A 17,254-nucleotide genomic window follows, 5' to 3' on the forward strand; every position below is an offset into this window, starting at 1 on the left:
ACTCTATTTTTTTACCTTTCATCGTGAGTAATCTTTAACTGGCCATTGTTCTCAAGCATTACAGAGTAACAAAATATGGAAAAATGCTCAACTATGGTATCACCTTGCTCTGAATTTTAAATATCTGGACTAGACTAATTTATAATTCAAGATGTCCTCAAAAAACTAATAATTTTGCAGTTAATGTATGATAACTGTACTTTGATAAACTCTTAGTGGTTAAGACATAAACATTCTATAAGCAAATAATGGTAAGTGATATGATTACTAGGCTTCCCATAATTTAAAACCTCTTACATAGTTAAAAAAATATCAAGAAATAGCATCCCTTAAAGCCTAGTCATTTCTAAAGATGTAGGAGGTAATGACATTTAGATATCCATCTTTTCAATTTTCTTGTTGACACTTATTCTGGATAACTATTTAGCAATAACTGACCTAGGCAGTCATCTCAACTGGTCAAATTTTCATTAAAATTAAATTTTAGTGTGTTTTTCTCAAATCATCCCATTATTCTAAGTTTTCTAGAAGCAATAATACAATGGTACCAAGGGCTGAGTACTGCCTTTGGAGCCCCTTTACATGCACTGCATCTCCAAGATGAGGGGCTCTAGCTGAGAGTTGTAAGTGACCTGCTGAAGTCTGAGAAATCCTTTCCTGTTCCAGCCAGAGCTCTGCCCCAACCACCCCAGCGTAAGACCCTCCATGTCTTTCCACACCCTCACTAGAGAGGATGTTTGCAATTTGTAGGGTCTGTGGTCAAATCACGCCAGACTTTAAAAGCAATTCTCAATGAACACCCAGGCTTCTCTCATAAAATCAATTTTAAAAACAGTCTTCAGCAGGCTTTAACAGGCCATTTCTTTGTTAATACCCAGCAGAAATGCCACACAGACATCTAACAGCTACTTTGTTTATGCTTTCAGGCAATGGCAACAGCTGTGAGGCATCACCCCTTTCACAAATGCACTTTGCTCTCAGTAAAACCAGCCGCCTCCAGCAGGATGACGTAAGGCTTACCTGGGTACTACTGTTGGCAGCTGAAGAATTGACTTGAGCCGTACTTGCTGAGAGGGAATCAAGGAAGGCTTGGTCAGCCACTGAATTTCCACAAGAAAATTGATCTTTTCCATCGTTGGGCAAAATCTGAATATTAAAAAGAACACAATTATTTTCATAGATTGGAGTTATTTCAGAGTTAGAGTCCCTAAAGGTAAGCAAGAATTGTCATCTATTATGGAAATGGGGCTTATAATTATTAAAAGGGAAACAAGCCCAAAAACACCTGTATGAACTATTCCTTTCTATAAGTATGCAGAATTCTCGAAAATGGTAATTAATGCCAGTAGCAACTTAAATCCTCAGATTTTTCTCATTCTTGTCAGTTATTAGGATCCTGAATGCATGTGCAGAGGTGAAACACCATGTAAACCACTACACAGGGACTGAGATCAGGGCCTGTGAGCCCTCTGGAGCTGTATGGAAAACGCCGGGGTACACGTATGTGCACACAGTTCTGAGAGGAAAGCCCACAGACTTCGTCAGATCCTCCTCAGGGTTCAAAATTCCCCACCCTGACTCTCAATGAGGAACAACAGATAGCCTTCCCACTCCCGCATTCCCAGGCGTCGCCCAGGGAGCCATCTTCCCAGAAGGGCATCCTTCTGTTCTGAGGTGAAACCAAAGGCTCCTTTACTTTTGGGCCCACTGCAGTTCACGCAGGGGGCGCCAGGCAACCGGAGTTTCTTTCTGGCACCTGAGATGAGCGGCAAGCTCACCGCATAGCCAGGATGCAGTTTTGAGTGACCTCTAGACAACCAGCAGGGGGTGCCAGGGGGTTGATTCATGAGAGGGCTGGTCAGCTGCTCGGTGGGCGTGTCCTAGCAGGGAGCCCTGGGACCGGGCTGGGACACCTCCCTTGCCACCTCTCATATAGAACTTGATATATATCCCGGCAGCAGCTCACAGCAGCTCATTTAAGACCCTTCTGTCTGTGGAGATGGGAGAAGGAACTGAGACATGTCCTAAATTAGCCTAAGAAAGCTATTTTTAAAAACCTAGTATTTAAGCTTTGTGAACCAATTCTACAACACAGTAAGCAGCAAACTATACATTATAACCAAAGGAAAAATTGGAACTTTTATTCAGGATAATTAAGAGGCTATCCTTGAAAGGAAATTAAATATTTGGAGTCACTCTTTGGAGCAGAGCTTGGGTCTATAGGTAATATTTTTCCTTAGTTCTATTTCAATATATTTTCCACATTTTATATAATTAGCATGAATTACATTTACAATGGAAAATTTTTAAATAAAAAAAAGTTGCTCTCTTCTGGTCTGTCCTTTAAGTTGATAATTCATAAAAAGATGCTTGACAAAGGCCAGATTTAATTAATAAATGCCAGTTAAGTTCTTACTTCAACATAGTCTGTGGGAACAAGCCCTCGTTCTCCTTTGCTGTTTCTGCCTTCCAGCCATCCTCCACCAACATCCTAAGAAAGTTTAAAGAAAAAAGAAAAAAAAGTGTAGTTGGAATTTCCTGAAGGAATTTTGTTTTGGGAATTGTTATACATGAAAAAGTAATTGGCATTAAGTTCTTTCTTCCTACAAAGCTAACATTGTTGAAAATAAAAAATTTTTAAGCCTTCTTTTTATAAAATTACAATGTAAAAAACAAGAAAAATCAAACTTCAACAATATGTGATCAAAGATTAAAAAACAGCCTATTAATAGAATGCCGTCACTTTGTAATTCCTTTCTATGTACTGGCTTGTGGTAGACAATTAAAATGGTTTGAAACTGTGTTTACAAAGAAAGAGGATGCACCTTCCCTCCGCCCACATCTAGAATCTGTGTTGTCCTATACGACCTCTTCAGCCAACAGAATGACATGGAAATAATATTGGGGTAATTCAGAGCCTGGCCTCAGGAGGCTCTGCACACTTCAACTTGCTATTTTTCCAAATACATTTGGGTTGCTAGATGACAACAGAGACCATCTTAAAGCCAACCAACCTCCAGCAGAGAACTGCCAGACATGTGAGTGAGGCCCTAGTAGACGACTCAGTCCCCAGCTGAGCACCAGGTGAATGCAGACACACCAGCAAGCCCAGGTCAGCAGAACCTTGAGCAACAAAGCCACTAAGCTTTGGACTGGCCTGTGGTTTAGGAAAAGTTAACTCATCTACGGTTCCTTTGCTCTTCTTGACAAGCAATATTAATAAACAAAATAATAAACTACTCCATACCAGGATTTCCATTTTTCAATCTATTACCTCAAGAAAGTCCTACTTTTCTCCCTTAAAATAGTAACAGTTGTCTTAAGTTTGTAAATCATACCCTAATTCATTAATAATTACCCGAGTCTAGACAACACATTATGCCACAAGTTTGTCTATTTTTTTTACCACAACAGTAACAGCAATGAATACTTCATTTAAAAAAAAAGAAAATAATCTTTAACCTCTCCTATAATTAAAAATAGAATGTATTTACTTATTTATACCAAGCATATTATCTAAAACTACATGTACGTTTACTTCCCAGTAATTCTTGTTTGTATCTAAGACTTCAAAATAGGTTTTAAAAATACTATCAATACTAAGAAACCACCATCCTCTCTGTCACCCCTCTCCCCTTCCTCGACCTTTGGGCCGCCACAGTCCTCCCTCCCTCCCACCTGGTGGGACACGTGTGCATCTCCTCCTTCCTTTCCCAAGTCTCCTTGGCCTCCCTGGCACCTCTCTTCACATGCTCACTCACAAAGGGGCCCAGGAAGCCGAACTATCTCTAGCTCTGCACTCCCATTTTAGACTGTGCAAAGCTATAGGGCAGGGCTGATTCCTAACTGTTCTTCAAACTCATCTGAAAGTAAACTCATTTACTCTTTCCCAAGAAGCTCTTCTTCCTGACTTAACATACTTTAGTAAATCCACCATTCTTTCATGTGCAAAGGCCCCAAACCTCTGGAATCCATGACTCTTTTCTCACTAACAGTATCTAATCAGGCACCAAGTCCCCTGGGTCTGTCTCTCCAAAGCCTCTTGCATCCATCTTTTAACTACTATTGCTGCTACAGTCATGTCCCTAGACCCCAGCCACACCAATTTATTCAATACACCTGTGCAAGATTAATTTACTTGAAATGCAGGTCTCATCATGTCACCTCCCTACAATAATATGAACAATAAAAAAGCAAAACCCTTAAATGGATCCACTACTTGCCAAATAAAGTCCAAAGACCACAGCCGGACTCACTGGTCCTGACTATCTATCTCTAACAGCCAGTTTTCTTACCCTGTCTCCTACTGGCATATACATATCCTGTACTCCTGGGACCCCTGCTTACATGCAGAATTTCCCAGCCGAGAAGAAACAGCAGAGGCTTAGAGGCCAAACAGATGTGGCTTTAAATCCTTGTTCTGATACTTATCAGAAGGACAATCTTGGGCAAGTTACTTAACCTCTAAGTCTTGTGACCCTCATTTGTAAAATAGACTGACTCAAAGTCTTTATCTCATAGAGTTCATAGGGAAAATACATCCAAGAATATACGCACAGCACTTAGTCAAACACCACGGTCAGAGGCTGTCAACATGGTAGCTGAGATGTTTTAAGAAACACTGAATACTTCCTAATCTCTACAACTTTGATCTGGCTGGGATGATCTCTTTTCCACACATCCAACTATCTTTTGGGGACTTAACTTTTCTCAGTGTTTAGAAAATGGATTCTTTCTTCACCATCAATACTTCATAAGCAACAGGGAAAAAAATTCACGTGGGTTTGAATGATCAAGTCATTAAAAAATAAAGTCTTAAAATAAGTCCTTGGGGACAATCAGATTTAAATGAAATAGTTCCCTTACCAGGTTTGTAATTGTGATGATTTCTCCTTCATTAACTGTCAGCTCATTATTTCCAGGTTCAGCAGCAAAATCATACATAACCCGAGCCTATTGAGAATAGACAGGAAAAGAGGAAGTCACAAATGTAAATGTAACAGTAAAAAAATGAACAACCTTACAGTTCACTTTGGAAATGTGCTGGCATGAACAAGCACTTCATGACAGTGGCTGTTTTGGAAGAAAGGAAGACAAATACCAAAATGATTTATCAGCCCTCTTGTGAGGAAGAATGACACCGACAGTGGAGACCATTCTGTGATGGGAACAGGGAAGGTTTCTGGTAGCTGCCTACACCACATTTAGAGCTCAGCCCCCGAAAGTACTCAAAATACACCCATTTCATCAAGAGCAAAAAAACACATGCCCTTCCTTTTAGGAGGTAAGAAGTGAAAATATAGACATCGCTCTTCTGGGACCACTCACTCTCAGGGACTGAGCTATACGGATAGACATAACAAAAAAGATTCAGACATCTTTAGATTAATCCCTTATAATGATAATTATTCTTTACCTAGAGCCACTGGGATGAATTCTGATAATACAGTACCTCTAGCCAACTGAACTCAGAAATTTAAGATTTGGGTGCCAAGACATATTTACACTCTTCCACTACTTTCCACTCTACAGTGACTTACATAAGGCTGTGTACTGCTCAGGTAACCTGCACAGCTGTGATTTTCAAACTTTTTCCTACAATGAAATCTTAATTTCATAGAAAACAGACTAATGGGAAGCCGCTCTGGTTGATTTCAGTCTCTTCCTCAAAAGGATCCTTGAGGTATTAACCCAGAAATGTGGATTCCTTGGAACAGTGCCACACACATATTCCAAGAGGGAGAACCACTGTTGTAAAAATTATCTATTTTATATGTACTTTTATAATACATAATAAACATGTATTTTTAAAGTCCATTTTCAAATTTTAAATAGTTGTACTTCATGGACTGTCTTATAGAGGGAGGTCCATCTTATAAACTGGGGTTCACATGTACCTAGGGAACACATGGTTTGTTTTTAAAGTAATTGTCCTAAGATACACCTACAGGGCTAGTAAAATGGAACTAATGGAATTTCATTCATTTAACAAATACTTACTTAATACCTACCATAAGACAAAAAAAAACCATGCTGGGCCCCTGTGCTCACCAGGGCACCCTCTCCACATCTGCTTACTAATGTCTGAAATTCTTATAATAAGGACTAAGCATTCACACTTAGTGCTAAAAGATTAGGGGGGAAAAGCCACAAATTCTGAAATACGTTAAAAATGATAAGATAATACGGCAAGAGGAACATGTAACAAAGCAGTACAGTAAAACCTGGTACTATGTAGATGGGGTTTATGGTGTTCAATGGAAATGATTTAAACTTTTCTACATGTTTGAAATTTTTCATAATAAAATGTTAGAAAGAAACAAATGGAAGAGAATAGTACGCCAGTCAAGAAATCACATCAGATCCTTTCTTCTGTACACTGACAGGTGGGGAAGAGGGTGGAGAGAAGACAGAGGAGAGGGAGACTTCTGTAGATATTAGGGTTTTCCTTAGGTCATTACAAAGGACAATGCAAGGTGCTGAAGCATTTTTCTCATATAGCTGCAAAAGTAGATAGAATTCTGTTTGTCATGTTGTGGAGTATTTTTTTAAAAACCTATTACACCAACCTCAATCCCTTGAACAATATGGGCAGATATGAAATAAATGCATGAGGAGGGTGGGAAGGGTCCCCCAGCCAGCACCCACCCCACAGGACACTGAGCTTCGTGGAGAGGGACTTGGTGTCCATACAAGAGCCAGACGAGGAAGCTGCCATTTGATATTGCTCCTCAAGATTCCTGGTTAACAATGTTTTTAAATCCAGCTAACCCCAAATACAAAATCTAATCCCAAATATAGAATACCAAAGCCTCTTGTTTACTCAACTTATAACTTGGTGAAACAGAATGTGAAACAAGTCAAAAATGAAAAGGGAAATTCCCTTACACACTTAAATATTACTGACCATCTACGCATGGAAAAAAATATATATAAACATTTTATGTTTGGTTAAACATTGACTTATGACCTTTTGAAGCTAGATATGCTTTTAAAAATTAGAACTGAGAATAATTTTGGAGAGCAAAAAGATTTTAAAAGCACATCCCCAAATAAGCGTAACATGTCATGCTATGAACAGAAAAAAAATTTTTTGATTCGGCCTAGAGGAGCCATTTTTTATTCTTATAAAGCTTAGGTAAGACTGGAAAACTTTAGCGCTGAAAACCTCTTGCCACTGTCTATTACCTACTTTCCTCATAGGCCTGCGATTGGCTTCCACCTGTTTTGCCAAGTTCTCCCCTCAGCACTGGCCTTTTCCTCTTCTCCATCACTCACCTATCCAGATACAGATGCTGACCTTGACCTTTGAAAGAAAAGGTCCATTTTTCATCACTGCTTTTTCCAATGTTAGCTACACTTTAAGAAATGACTCATGTATTTTCAAAAGCTAAATTTCCACACAGTTCCTGGGCAATAGATAACTCCATACTACATACTGAATACACATCATCAACCCACAACTCATCTCTTCAATAGCAAAAAAAAAGATTACAGATGAGGGGAATGGCTAGTAGACAGCAATCTTATACATACGTCCCACTATCTAGATACAGTAAAATAAATGTGAATGGATCGAAAGCTCTCAAACTCAATGCTGCTGGCACTGGAATACTAAATGTGCCACCAAACACTTGTCTGTATGAGCATAACCCATCATCCTTAACACATACTTTTCTGGGGAGAAGAGAAAGCCATATATACACACACAATCTTTTTGACACGTTGTAAACATCTGTTGTTTTGTATGTCCCACACCCCTACCTTCTGGAAACTGTTCCTGCCTGATCCAAGTGATTGGTGAGCATATACCAAATAGGGATAATCAGAACTCTTTCCCCAAATTGATATAGATGTTGGGGAGAGTGGGTCATTTCATCTAAAAATGTTGCGAATGCCTAACTAGCTTTGGTATGGAGAAAGTCTGGCTGAAAAATGAAGTGGAATGAAAGCAGAGTGGAATGGCAAAGAGAAAGGCATCCTGATGAGATCACCTGAAGGACCAGCCTGAAGCCCTTTCTCCGCACGGGGACTCTTCAGGCACAGGGGCCAATGCCATCTCCTTCTGTGCCAAAGCTAATGCCAGCACAGATTCTGTCATTTGCAACCAAGAGAGTCCAAGCTGACACAAATCAATAATCCCAAACCAAATTATTAAGAAAACATTCTAAATAAAGAAAAACACTGGCTATAAGAAGTACACTGCTGTATTTCCTATTTTGCAAGAGAAAATAAAACCAAAATATTAGAACTTAAAATGAACAACAGAGAATTAAAAGTTTAAAAATAGAAAAAAAACAAAACAAAACTGGCAGCAAAAGAGTTCATGTTGAGGTGAGAGTGCAGAAAGACAGGCTCCCATTCTTAAGCATCTGTTTTTTTGGTTTCACATAAATTACAACCAAATCTTGGGGAAAAGTAGATCTTTGGCAATGCAGCTCTCCTATTTTTAAAACAGAGACATTCAATCAAAAAGTAAAATACATTAACCTTCAGAAATTCAAGGGAAAGAGGACCCTTATTAATTTGACACCCTTAAGAACTGAAGTTTTGCATGTAGGTGATATTTCTACACAGCTAGTTTACTTTTTCAAATAGCAAGCTTGCTTTACTTAAGCATACTCATTTGACTTTTTATAAAATCTTATATACTTAATGCCTTCCTATATCTCGCCTTTACCTAATATGAAGAATCATCAGAAGAAAAAGAAGTTACTCTAACAGACCCTGAGAGCATTATTACACCATGAATATATGGAGATGTTATTTGTCCTTACCTGAGTGGTTAAGGCTTAAATGCTTTTCAGTTTATATCAATCTGTGACTTCAACAGACTTTGTTAAATCCTGGCCTGGGCTTGTTCTGTTGTTATTTTGAATCAAGTATAGAATCTTAAATTATCCCTGCAAAATTTCATCTTGTTAGATTTAGCCCATTGCTCCAACCAATAGGCTAAACCTATTGGTTCCAAACCAATAGTTTTCTGAATTCTAAAGCCATCCAATTATCCCTTATCCCTTCCTGGTGAGAGTCAACAGAGACTCTGATCAGCACCCTTTCCACAGTTTCCCCTATGTTATTAGTAAAATTGTTAAAATGTGGCAGGGCCAAGGTTCAAGACAGCTACACAAGTAAGAAACTTTCCAAGAAGACGTGGACAAATAATCATGCTTTGGTTATATTGCTCTTAAGAGTTTCAAAGAAGGAAATAAAGTTAGTCTATTTCGTTAAATGTTCACAAGCAATGTGTTTAATCATACAGTCAGGATGAAAGAGTTATGTTAAGGTTTTTTTTTCATTTTTTTAATTTAAGTATCATTGATAGATAATCTTATATTGGTTTCAAGTATACAACAAAGTGGTTCAACATTATTATATCCTCACCCTGACTAGTGCAGTTACTATCTGTCAACGTAGGAAGATGTTACAGAATTATTACAAAGATTTATTTTAACAGTTGTTCTAGTAAAAGATCTTTTACCAATAAAAGAAATGTCTACAAAGAATTGGTATCACCCATTGAGAATGGCTGAAAATTTTTCTTATGCAAATCTTCAAGAAAAAAACTACCAGTTATCAATACATTCTTTGAAAATGGGTTTTTCCTAAAAGAGGTTTTTATCTGCTATCCTGAAATATGATGCACTTAGAGGAAATTTTTTAAAATTAAGGTATCATTGATATACAATCTTATGAAGGTTTCACATGAGCAACACTGGTTACAACATTCACCCATATTATTAAGTCTCCCCCCACACCTCATTGCAGTCACTGACCATCAGCGTAGTAAGATGCTACAGTCACTACTTGTCTTAGAGGAATTTTTTAACTGGTGGTCAATTAAGCAAACACTTTGGGAAATTTCCAAGACAAATAGAAATGTAAACAGAAATTCACTGAGTGTAGGACTAAAAATTCCCAAGAAATATTTAGAATGACCTTAAATCTGAGTGTAACAAAGGGCAATTATACAATCCCAAGGGGGGGGAAGTTTCTGAATACCTATAATAAATACATCAAGTGGCACCATCCCCCGCCACCTTACTCTTCCCTCCATTTCACTCATGCAGAACAGTTCTGCAAAGTACTGCGACCAAGGAAATCTCCGAACTAAGGCATTTTTGTTACAAAACTGCTAGAGATTTTAAGTCTTTCTATCCAGACTTACTCAGATCAAAGTTTCTTTATGTAGTATATATAATAACAATCAGACAAAGGCATTTTAACAATTATTTGATGTGGTATCATCAAACTGGCCACATCACACATGTTTGCCATGTTCCAGACAGACATTTCTGACACTGACACATGACTGCCTGTTTGCCCATTGCTTCATCTTACACACACACACACACACACACACACACTAAAGTTTAAGTAGATTTTTTTTAAGGCCAAGTCAAAAATGGCTGCATCATACTAAACACTTCGATGTGGTCACTTTAAATTGGGGTCTAAAGGGCCAGATAGTACACACTTTAAGGTTTGTAGGCCAGTACAGCATAGGGAATATAGCTGATAATATTGTAATAACTTTGCGTGGTGACAGATGGTAACTATCTTATTGTGGTGAACATTCTGTAATGTATAAAACTATTGAATCACTATGTTTCACACCTGAAATGAATATAATATTATATATCAACTATGATAAAAAATAAAAAGGTTTGCAGGCCATACAGTTACTACTGCTATAGTGCAAAACCCACCATAGACAATATGTAAACAAATGTGTGTGGCTGTATTCCAGTAAAAATTTATTTACAAAAAACATGTGGCTGGTCAGATTTTATCCACAGACCATGATTTGCTGACATCAATAAGATGGTTATTGGTTATTATGAATAACAAATAACTTTCATAACAAAGTTATTATGAAAATATCACTATTATATAAAACTTTAGTTACAAAGGAAGAATCTCTACAATTTATATCACAAAACATTAATCTTTCTAATATATAAAGAGCTTCTAGCACTGAAAAGACCAGGAACCCCCTAAAAATGAGTCCAGAAACAGTTCACAGAACAATATAAATGACCCTTAAACATGTGGAAAAAATGCTCAATTTCACACATAAATAAAGTTGGATTAATTTAGTAGATGTTGCCAGGTTTCCTTCTATTAGGGACTTAATAAAGGCACTTAAACCTCTACCAGCAATACATACACAAGTAATGGTTCTCTGCAGCTTCCCAAACAGAATAAATTACCCAACTTCTGGATTTTTGCCAGTCTGATGAGAAATGCTAACTCAATGTAGTTTTAAAGACATTTACCCCTTGACCCAGAAATCCCATTTTAGAAAAATGTACCTGTGCACATGTGTACATGATTACTGCAGCACTATTTGCAATATAAAAAGATGGTGGACAACCCTAGGGTTTACTAATAGAGAACAGAGAATTGTTTAAATAAACAATGGTATATATATCATCACAAGGAGTATACGTAGCAATAAAAGAATGAAAACAATCTCTATGCACTGGTATGAAACGAGTATGTCATGTGAGGAAAGCAAGCCGCAGAGTAAGGCAGATAGTAAGAACCTTTTTCAGGTAGAAGAATATTTATATTTGCCAATGCTTCCATAAAGCAGCAGCAGATGAGCAAACTATTTTTTACCTGGTTAACTACAGAGATGGGAGAGGAAAATGAGTGGTTAGGAGAAGGAGTAGAAGTGAGATTTATCAGTATATTGTTTTCATTTTAACTCTATACACATATCATCTGCCCAAGAATTCTAAATTAAAATGGGGTGAGGAGAGAGACCATTTACAGTAGAGGCAAAAGATAAAATATCTAGGAATGTACTAAAGAAATGTGTAAGACCTGTCTGGAAAAAGCTTTAAAACATTCCTAAAAGACACAGAAAACTGGAAAAACTGGAGAGTATGGAACCTGTTTGCAAAAATGGCTGCATTAAATCTTTCCACCCCTACATGAACACCCCTTTGCAATGTGACCTCGCCACCCCTTACATTAATAAGTAGAGGCTATTCTTCCACCTCTTGACTCTGGATGTGTCCATATGCTTGCCTTGGCCAATAGAATTAGAGTAAATGTGGTTTATATCATATCATGCAAAGGCATGAAGGCACTTGCACACTGGGGCTTGCCCTCTCTTGCTACCAGGTTTGTATCTGAGCTAGGTTAGCCTCTGCAGATGAGAGACCACTGCCCTACCACAGCCATCCTCGCTGCACAAGGGAGACCCTAACATGCAAGCGAGGCTACCCAGGGCCATTCAGTATCAGATGGGCTTTCCAGACCACAAGAACCACCCACAGCCAACCCACGGAACTATCAGAAATAATATGCATTTGTTGTTTTTAAGTCACTAAATTTGGAGGTATTTAGTTATGCAACAAAAACTAATTCATACAAAGAACCTCCCCATGATTTCAGATGGGAAGCCACAATATCCTCAAGAAAGCAACTCCCCCTTCATTGATTCTAATAAAAATATGAAAAAAAAATTTTTTTCTGAAACAAGACAAACTGATCCTAAAATTCACTTAGTCCTTTAAATACATGTTGAAGGACCCCCACCCATAAGATGGCGAAATTCCTGCTTCTCTTCCAGGTCCTCGGTTCCTGCCGGTGCCACCTGAACCCCAATCACCCCTCGCCCCCCTAATCCCAGCACCTAGCCAATAGCCACCAGCCCCGTAGAAGTGACACCACAATCACCCCATGCCCCTTCCTATATAACCCAGCACCTTTCCCTAATAAAGCGGAATTCTCCGGTGAATTGCTGCTGTGTGTTGCTCCTTTCCTTTCACATGTGAATAGCCAAATTCATTTTTTTCACCAAAAACAAAAAACAAAAAAAAACAAGCAGAAAGTCCACAAGTAGTCTCAAATACACAGAAATATAGTAGTCTGAGAAAAGCAGCATACTGTTTTAAAATAAATGAGGAGCTCTCTGGGAAAAAAACAAAAGTGAATCCTTCTCTCATGCCTTACACCAAACTAAATTCCAAGATAGATCAAAGTTTTACATTAAATAAACAAACAAACAAAAGAAACCACACATCTAATGCCCAGATTGGAATCTCCACAGAGCATTTTTCATTAAAAGTAGTAAGGTTTACTTAGAGAAATGGCTGATTTCAGGTTTCAGGGGAAAAAAGAACAGATCTACACAGAATATAAAAGCTAGGCCTGGAACATCTTTTCCTACCAGATTTCAAAGACACTAGCAAAATCTACTAGGTTGTATCAAAAGAACACAGGCTCCAACTTACAAAGGAGCTTGCTCTCCAAATAAGGGACAATATGAGCATCATTAAGGATAAAAACTGCAATAGACTGAAACATCAAATCTGTTTAAATCCATGCATTCAAAATGATAGAACTAATTGGTTATCATTAAAGGACACTAGGAAACCAATTAATTTTGAAAATTAAATAATTTGGTAAATAAAAGTGAAAAAAAATCAGACATTTATCCGGCCTCTCCAAGTGCACCACTAACCAAGTAGTACATAAAAAGTTTCTCTTTACAAAAATATTCCAGCTAATGTACACTGGTGCAGCCACTATGGAAAACAGGATGGCAATTTCTCAAAATATTAAAAATAGAACTACCATGTGATCCAGCAATCCTACTTCTGGGTATTTATCCAAAAGAAATGAAATCAGGACCTTGAAGCAATATTAGTACTCGCATGTTCACTGCAGCATTATTCACAATCAAAACGCCCTTTGACAGATGAATGGATAAAGAAAATATGCTTTATCCATGCAATGGAGTATTATTCAGCCTTTAAAAAGGAAATTCTGCAATATGCGAAAACTTGGATGAACCCTGAGGACAGCTAAGAAATGAAATAAATGAAAAGGGAGTAAGAGAATAGAACATCATTTTCAATCCCTAATAATTTAATGCATCTAAGCACAGTGCATCCTAAAGACAATAGTAAATTATTTATTTGCCTTCTGATAGACTACAATACCAGTTATGAAATATACTTGAAAAGAAAAAAGAATCTGAATCTGATTGACCCTATAGATCCTAGTATAATTTATAGGAAATCAAAAGGAACATAATAAATGATGCAACAAGGATGCAGTAACAATGTCCAGATGTAAGAAATTACAGAACCCATTTTCTCTAACAAATAAATCCCAAAGACAAAAACACACAGGGTGGGGATGGAAAGGCAGAGGGGGGGACAGGGGAACCTATAAATTAAGAGACTTAGAAGATGGACCTTGACGGAACTATATAGACTTTATTTAGATCCTGAGTCCAACAAAATACAAAACCAATCATGGTATTTGAGACAATTGGGAATTTGAACATTTAAGGGTTGTGTGGTATTTAAAAATATTCAATTTTTAGGCATGAAAATGGTATTGTGGTTATATTCTTAAAGGACTCCCCATCTTTAGAGATATATACACTTAGATATTTACAAATGAAGTAATAAATTACCTGACATTTCTTCAAAAACAATTCAAGAGCAAGGGAAGCTGATGTGGTCAAGATAAATAAGTTAGTAGTTGCTGAAGTTGGTAATGGGTATGTAGGTTTCATTGTACTATCTTACTTCTAAATATGTTTGACATTCCCCATAATAAAGTTTCTAAGGAAACTATAAAAAGCACCGAAGGAAATCTGAGGATTAAAAAAAGATAACCTTGAAGTTTCAAATACGAAACAAAATCTTAAAGTCCTTAAAAGAGAGAGGGGGAATGTAGCTCCAGAAGTATGGGGGTTCCCCACCCTGGGCAAGTTCTCTATGAATGTGATGAAACTGAAGGAGGACAAGGGGAACGGCAGGTTGGGAGAAAGGGTTTTTATTGCTCACAGCTCGCTGGGGTTCACTAGCCAGCCCTCTCTCCATCCATCCCCTGCGGATGCATGTGGGCGCTCGTTTCCCCTGCCTGCTCCCTCCGGGAGGAACTCCATGGTGCGTCCTGGGTGACTGGCTGGCACGAGACCAGTTACATACCAGGAATGGAAAGGAGCAAAGAATGGCTGTTTTCTTTCCACTCCTTGCCCCGACTGTGGCCCTGCCACAGCCTATTAATACCCAAATAGGGTGGGAAATTCTGGGTGCAAACTTTCATTTACCCCACAGGGAGAAATTTCTCTTCACCCCAAATAAAACATACCTGTCTTGTCTACCAAAAACCAATATAAACAAGATAAGAAATAAATAACAAGTTGGGAAAAATACTTGCAATTCATACCACAGACTAAAGGCTGGTTCTCTTACTCTATAAAGGGTACCCACAAATCAACAAGGAAAAAAAGAAGCAAAAATGTCTCTTAAAAATGTATAATCTCACTTATAAAACTAAAACAAATACTACTTTTCAACTATCAGAATGGAAAAAAAAAAAACTCTGATAACAAGACATTATGCTGGTAAGGATCATCCATCTAGGGAAACATCTCCCACCATGCTGAGGGAAGTGAGAGGCAATTTGGTAATTACAAAAATAACATTCTTTCACCCAGAAATTCCACTTCTAGTGTTTTATCCTTAGAAATGCTCACATATTTGCAAAATAACATTCATAAAAGGTTATCCACTGTAGCACTGTTTACAATACCAAAGGACCAGTCATAGCTGGTTGGTAAGTAAAGAAGGGTACTTCCATAAAACAGAACACCCTGCTCCAGCAGAAAGGGAGGGTTTGCTTATTTTGGGGATGTAGAATTCTAACAAATGTGCATCAAATAAAAAACAAACCAAGGTATGCCATTTGTGTAATAAAAGGGAAAATGCGTTTGCTTGTATATGCATAGAATATCTGTGTAAGGATATAAAAGAAATTGGTAACACTGCCTCTAGGGAGAGAAGACAGCTGCTGAGGGAGGGGACAGCAGCTCTCTTCTCTAGTTAACATGAACCTACTGCCTAATCAAAAGAATTAAAAGTTGAAAACAGTCTTGTACCTACCTAGGAAGCTCAAAATCCTGTGGAAAATACCACAATCTATAGAGAATACTTCCCTGATTATATAACAAAGCACAAAATGCTGCAAAAATGGTTGGCAAACAATCTGTATTAAAAGGCTATTCCTGGAGTTCTCATTTTGAGTATTGTTATTTTCACAGTAGATAAATATATAAATACACTTTTACAATAACAAAAGCAATAAAATGAAGGTAAAAAAGGAAAAGTTAAAATGTTCCTCTTCTTTTGCCAAAGGGCACAAGTGCTAACAGATTTGCAAGTACCCTTCAAAATGTTACGCATTTGACACACGTGACCTCACACACTCAGAGAACAAGTTAGAACCATAGTACACACACTCTTCTACATTTCATGTTTTATTTAATCTCAGGACTGGTCACATTAGCGTATCTACTTAGTTCTTTATCACAGTTGCAAGGTTACTAATACACTATTCAACTTTCAGGGCAAAGCACATAGAAACTTACTTCACTGTTAAGAACGTAATCTCACCCCCACCCCAAATTAAAATAGCTTTACTGTTTTTCCTGATTGTAAGAAGACATGTACGTTATAGGAAAAAAAAAAAAGATACAGAAAAGTTTAAAAGCAAACAGTATCCCAAATCCCAAACCCGAGACAACTGGTAGAAAACGTACACACTCCCAGCAATGGTGTCCCAACAGGGTCTGTGCACCCCTCCCCCACTCCCAGCATTGTGTATTGACAATGTTTTTCATTTCCCCACAAAAGCAGGAGGAAATGTAATTATTGGCAACTTCAGTGATTACGGACTGACTCTGGAGACAGACTACTTGGATTCAACTCCCTACTCCACCATTTCACCAACTTTGTAAATTTGGCTGAATTCCTTTAAGTCTCAAATTCCTAAAGAATAAGATAAGGATACCAGCATGTGCCTCATGACACACATGATAAATGAAGTCATAAATCTAAAGCACTTAGAATAGTGACTGGCACAGAGTGCCTCATAAATGTTAGCTATCATGCCCTTTGGGTTTTCTGAACATTATATCTACGTTTTTCATGTGCTACAAATTGCTGCATAACTATGACCTCTTTCCAGTCCACCAAGAGTTCTGGAACTAGCTTTGGGGTTCAAGGCAGAGTTCAGCACTGGGTTACTTATTCCAAAAAAAAGGTGGTTCTGGAATCTATTACTTCACCAGATTATTTGAGAACCAGACCCACCTGACGGGGGTCAACTACCTCCCTGCCCCAAAACACACAAACCCTCTCCCCACTGTGTATGTAGGTAGGGATGATCCAGCAATGTTGATGATGGTCCATCCACAGGGAATCCTTCAACCCTCACC

The 17,254-nt window shown here is 38.0% G+C and overlaps 1 protein-coding gene across 1 annotated transcript in view; it reads right to left on the bottom strand.

Moving 5' to 3' along the window:
• Positions 1-17,254, bottom strand: part of SNX9 (sorting nexin 9) — a 95,630-nt gene that overhangs the window by 61,897 nt on the left and 16,479 nt on the right. The window contains exons 2-4 of the mRNA XM_036886726.2: positions 4,867-4,953; positions 2,417-2,491; positions 1,021-1,146 (exon numbers count right to left, since the gene is read on the bottom strand). Of these exons, the coding sequence (XP_036742621.2) occupies positions 1,021-1,146; positions 2,417-2,491; positions 4,867-4,953 (288 nt within the window). The remainder of the gene's footprint in view (positions 1-1,020; positions 1,147-2,416; positions 2,492-4,866; positions 4,954-17,254) is intronic.

This window comes from Manis pentadactyla, chromosome 12, assembly GCF_030020395.1.
Source record: "Manis pentadactyla isolate mManPen7 chromosome 12, mManPen7.hap1, whole genome shotgun sequence".
Taxonomy (NCBI): Eukaryota; Metazoa; Chordata; class Mammalia; order Pholidota; family Manidae; genus Manis; species Manis pentadactyla.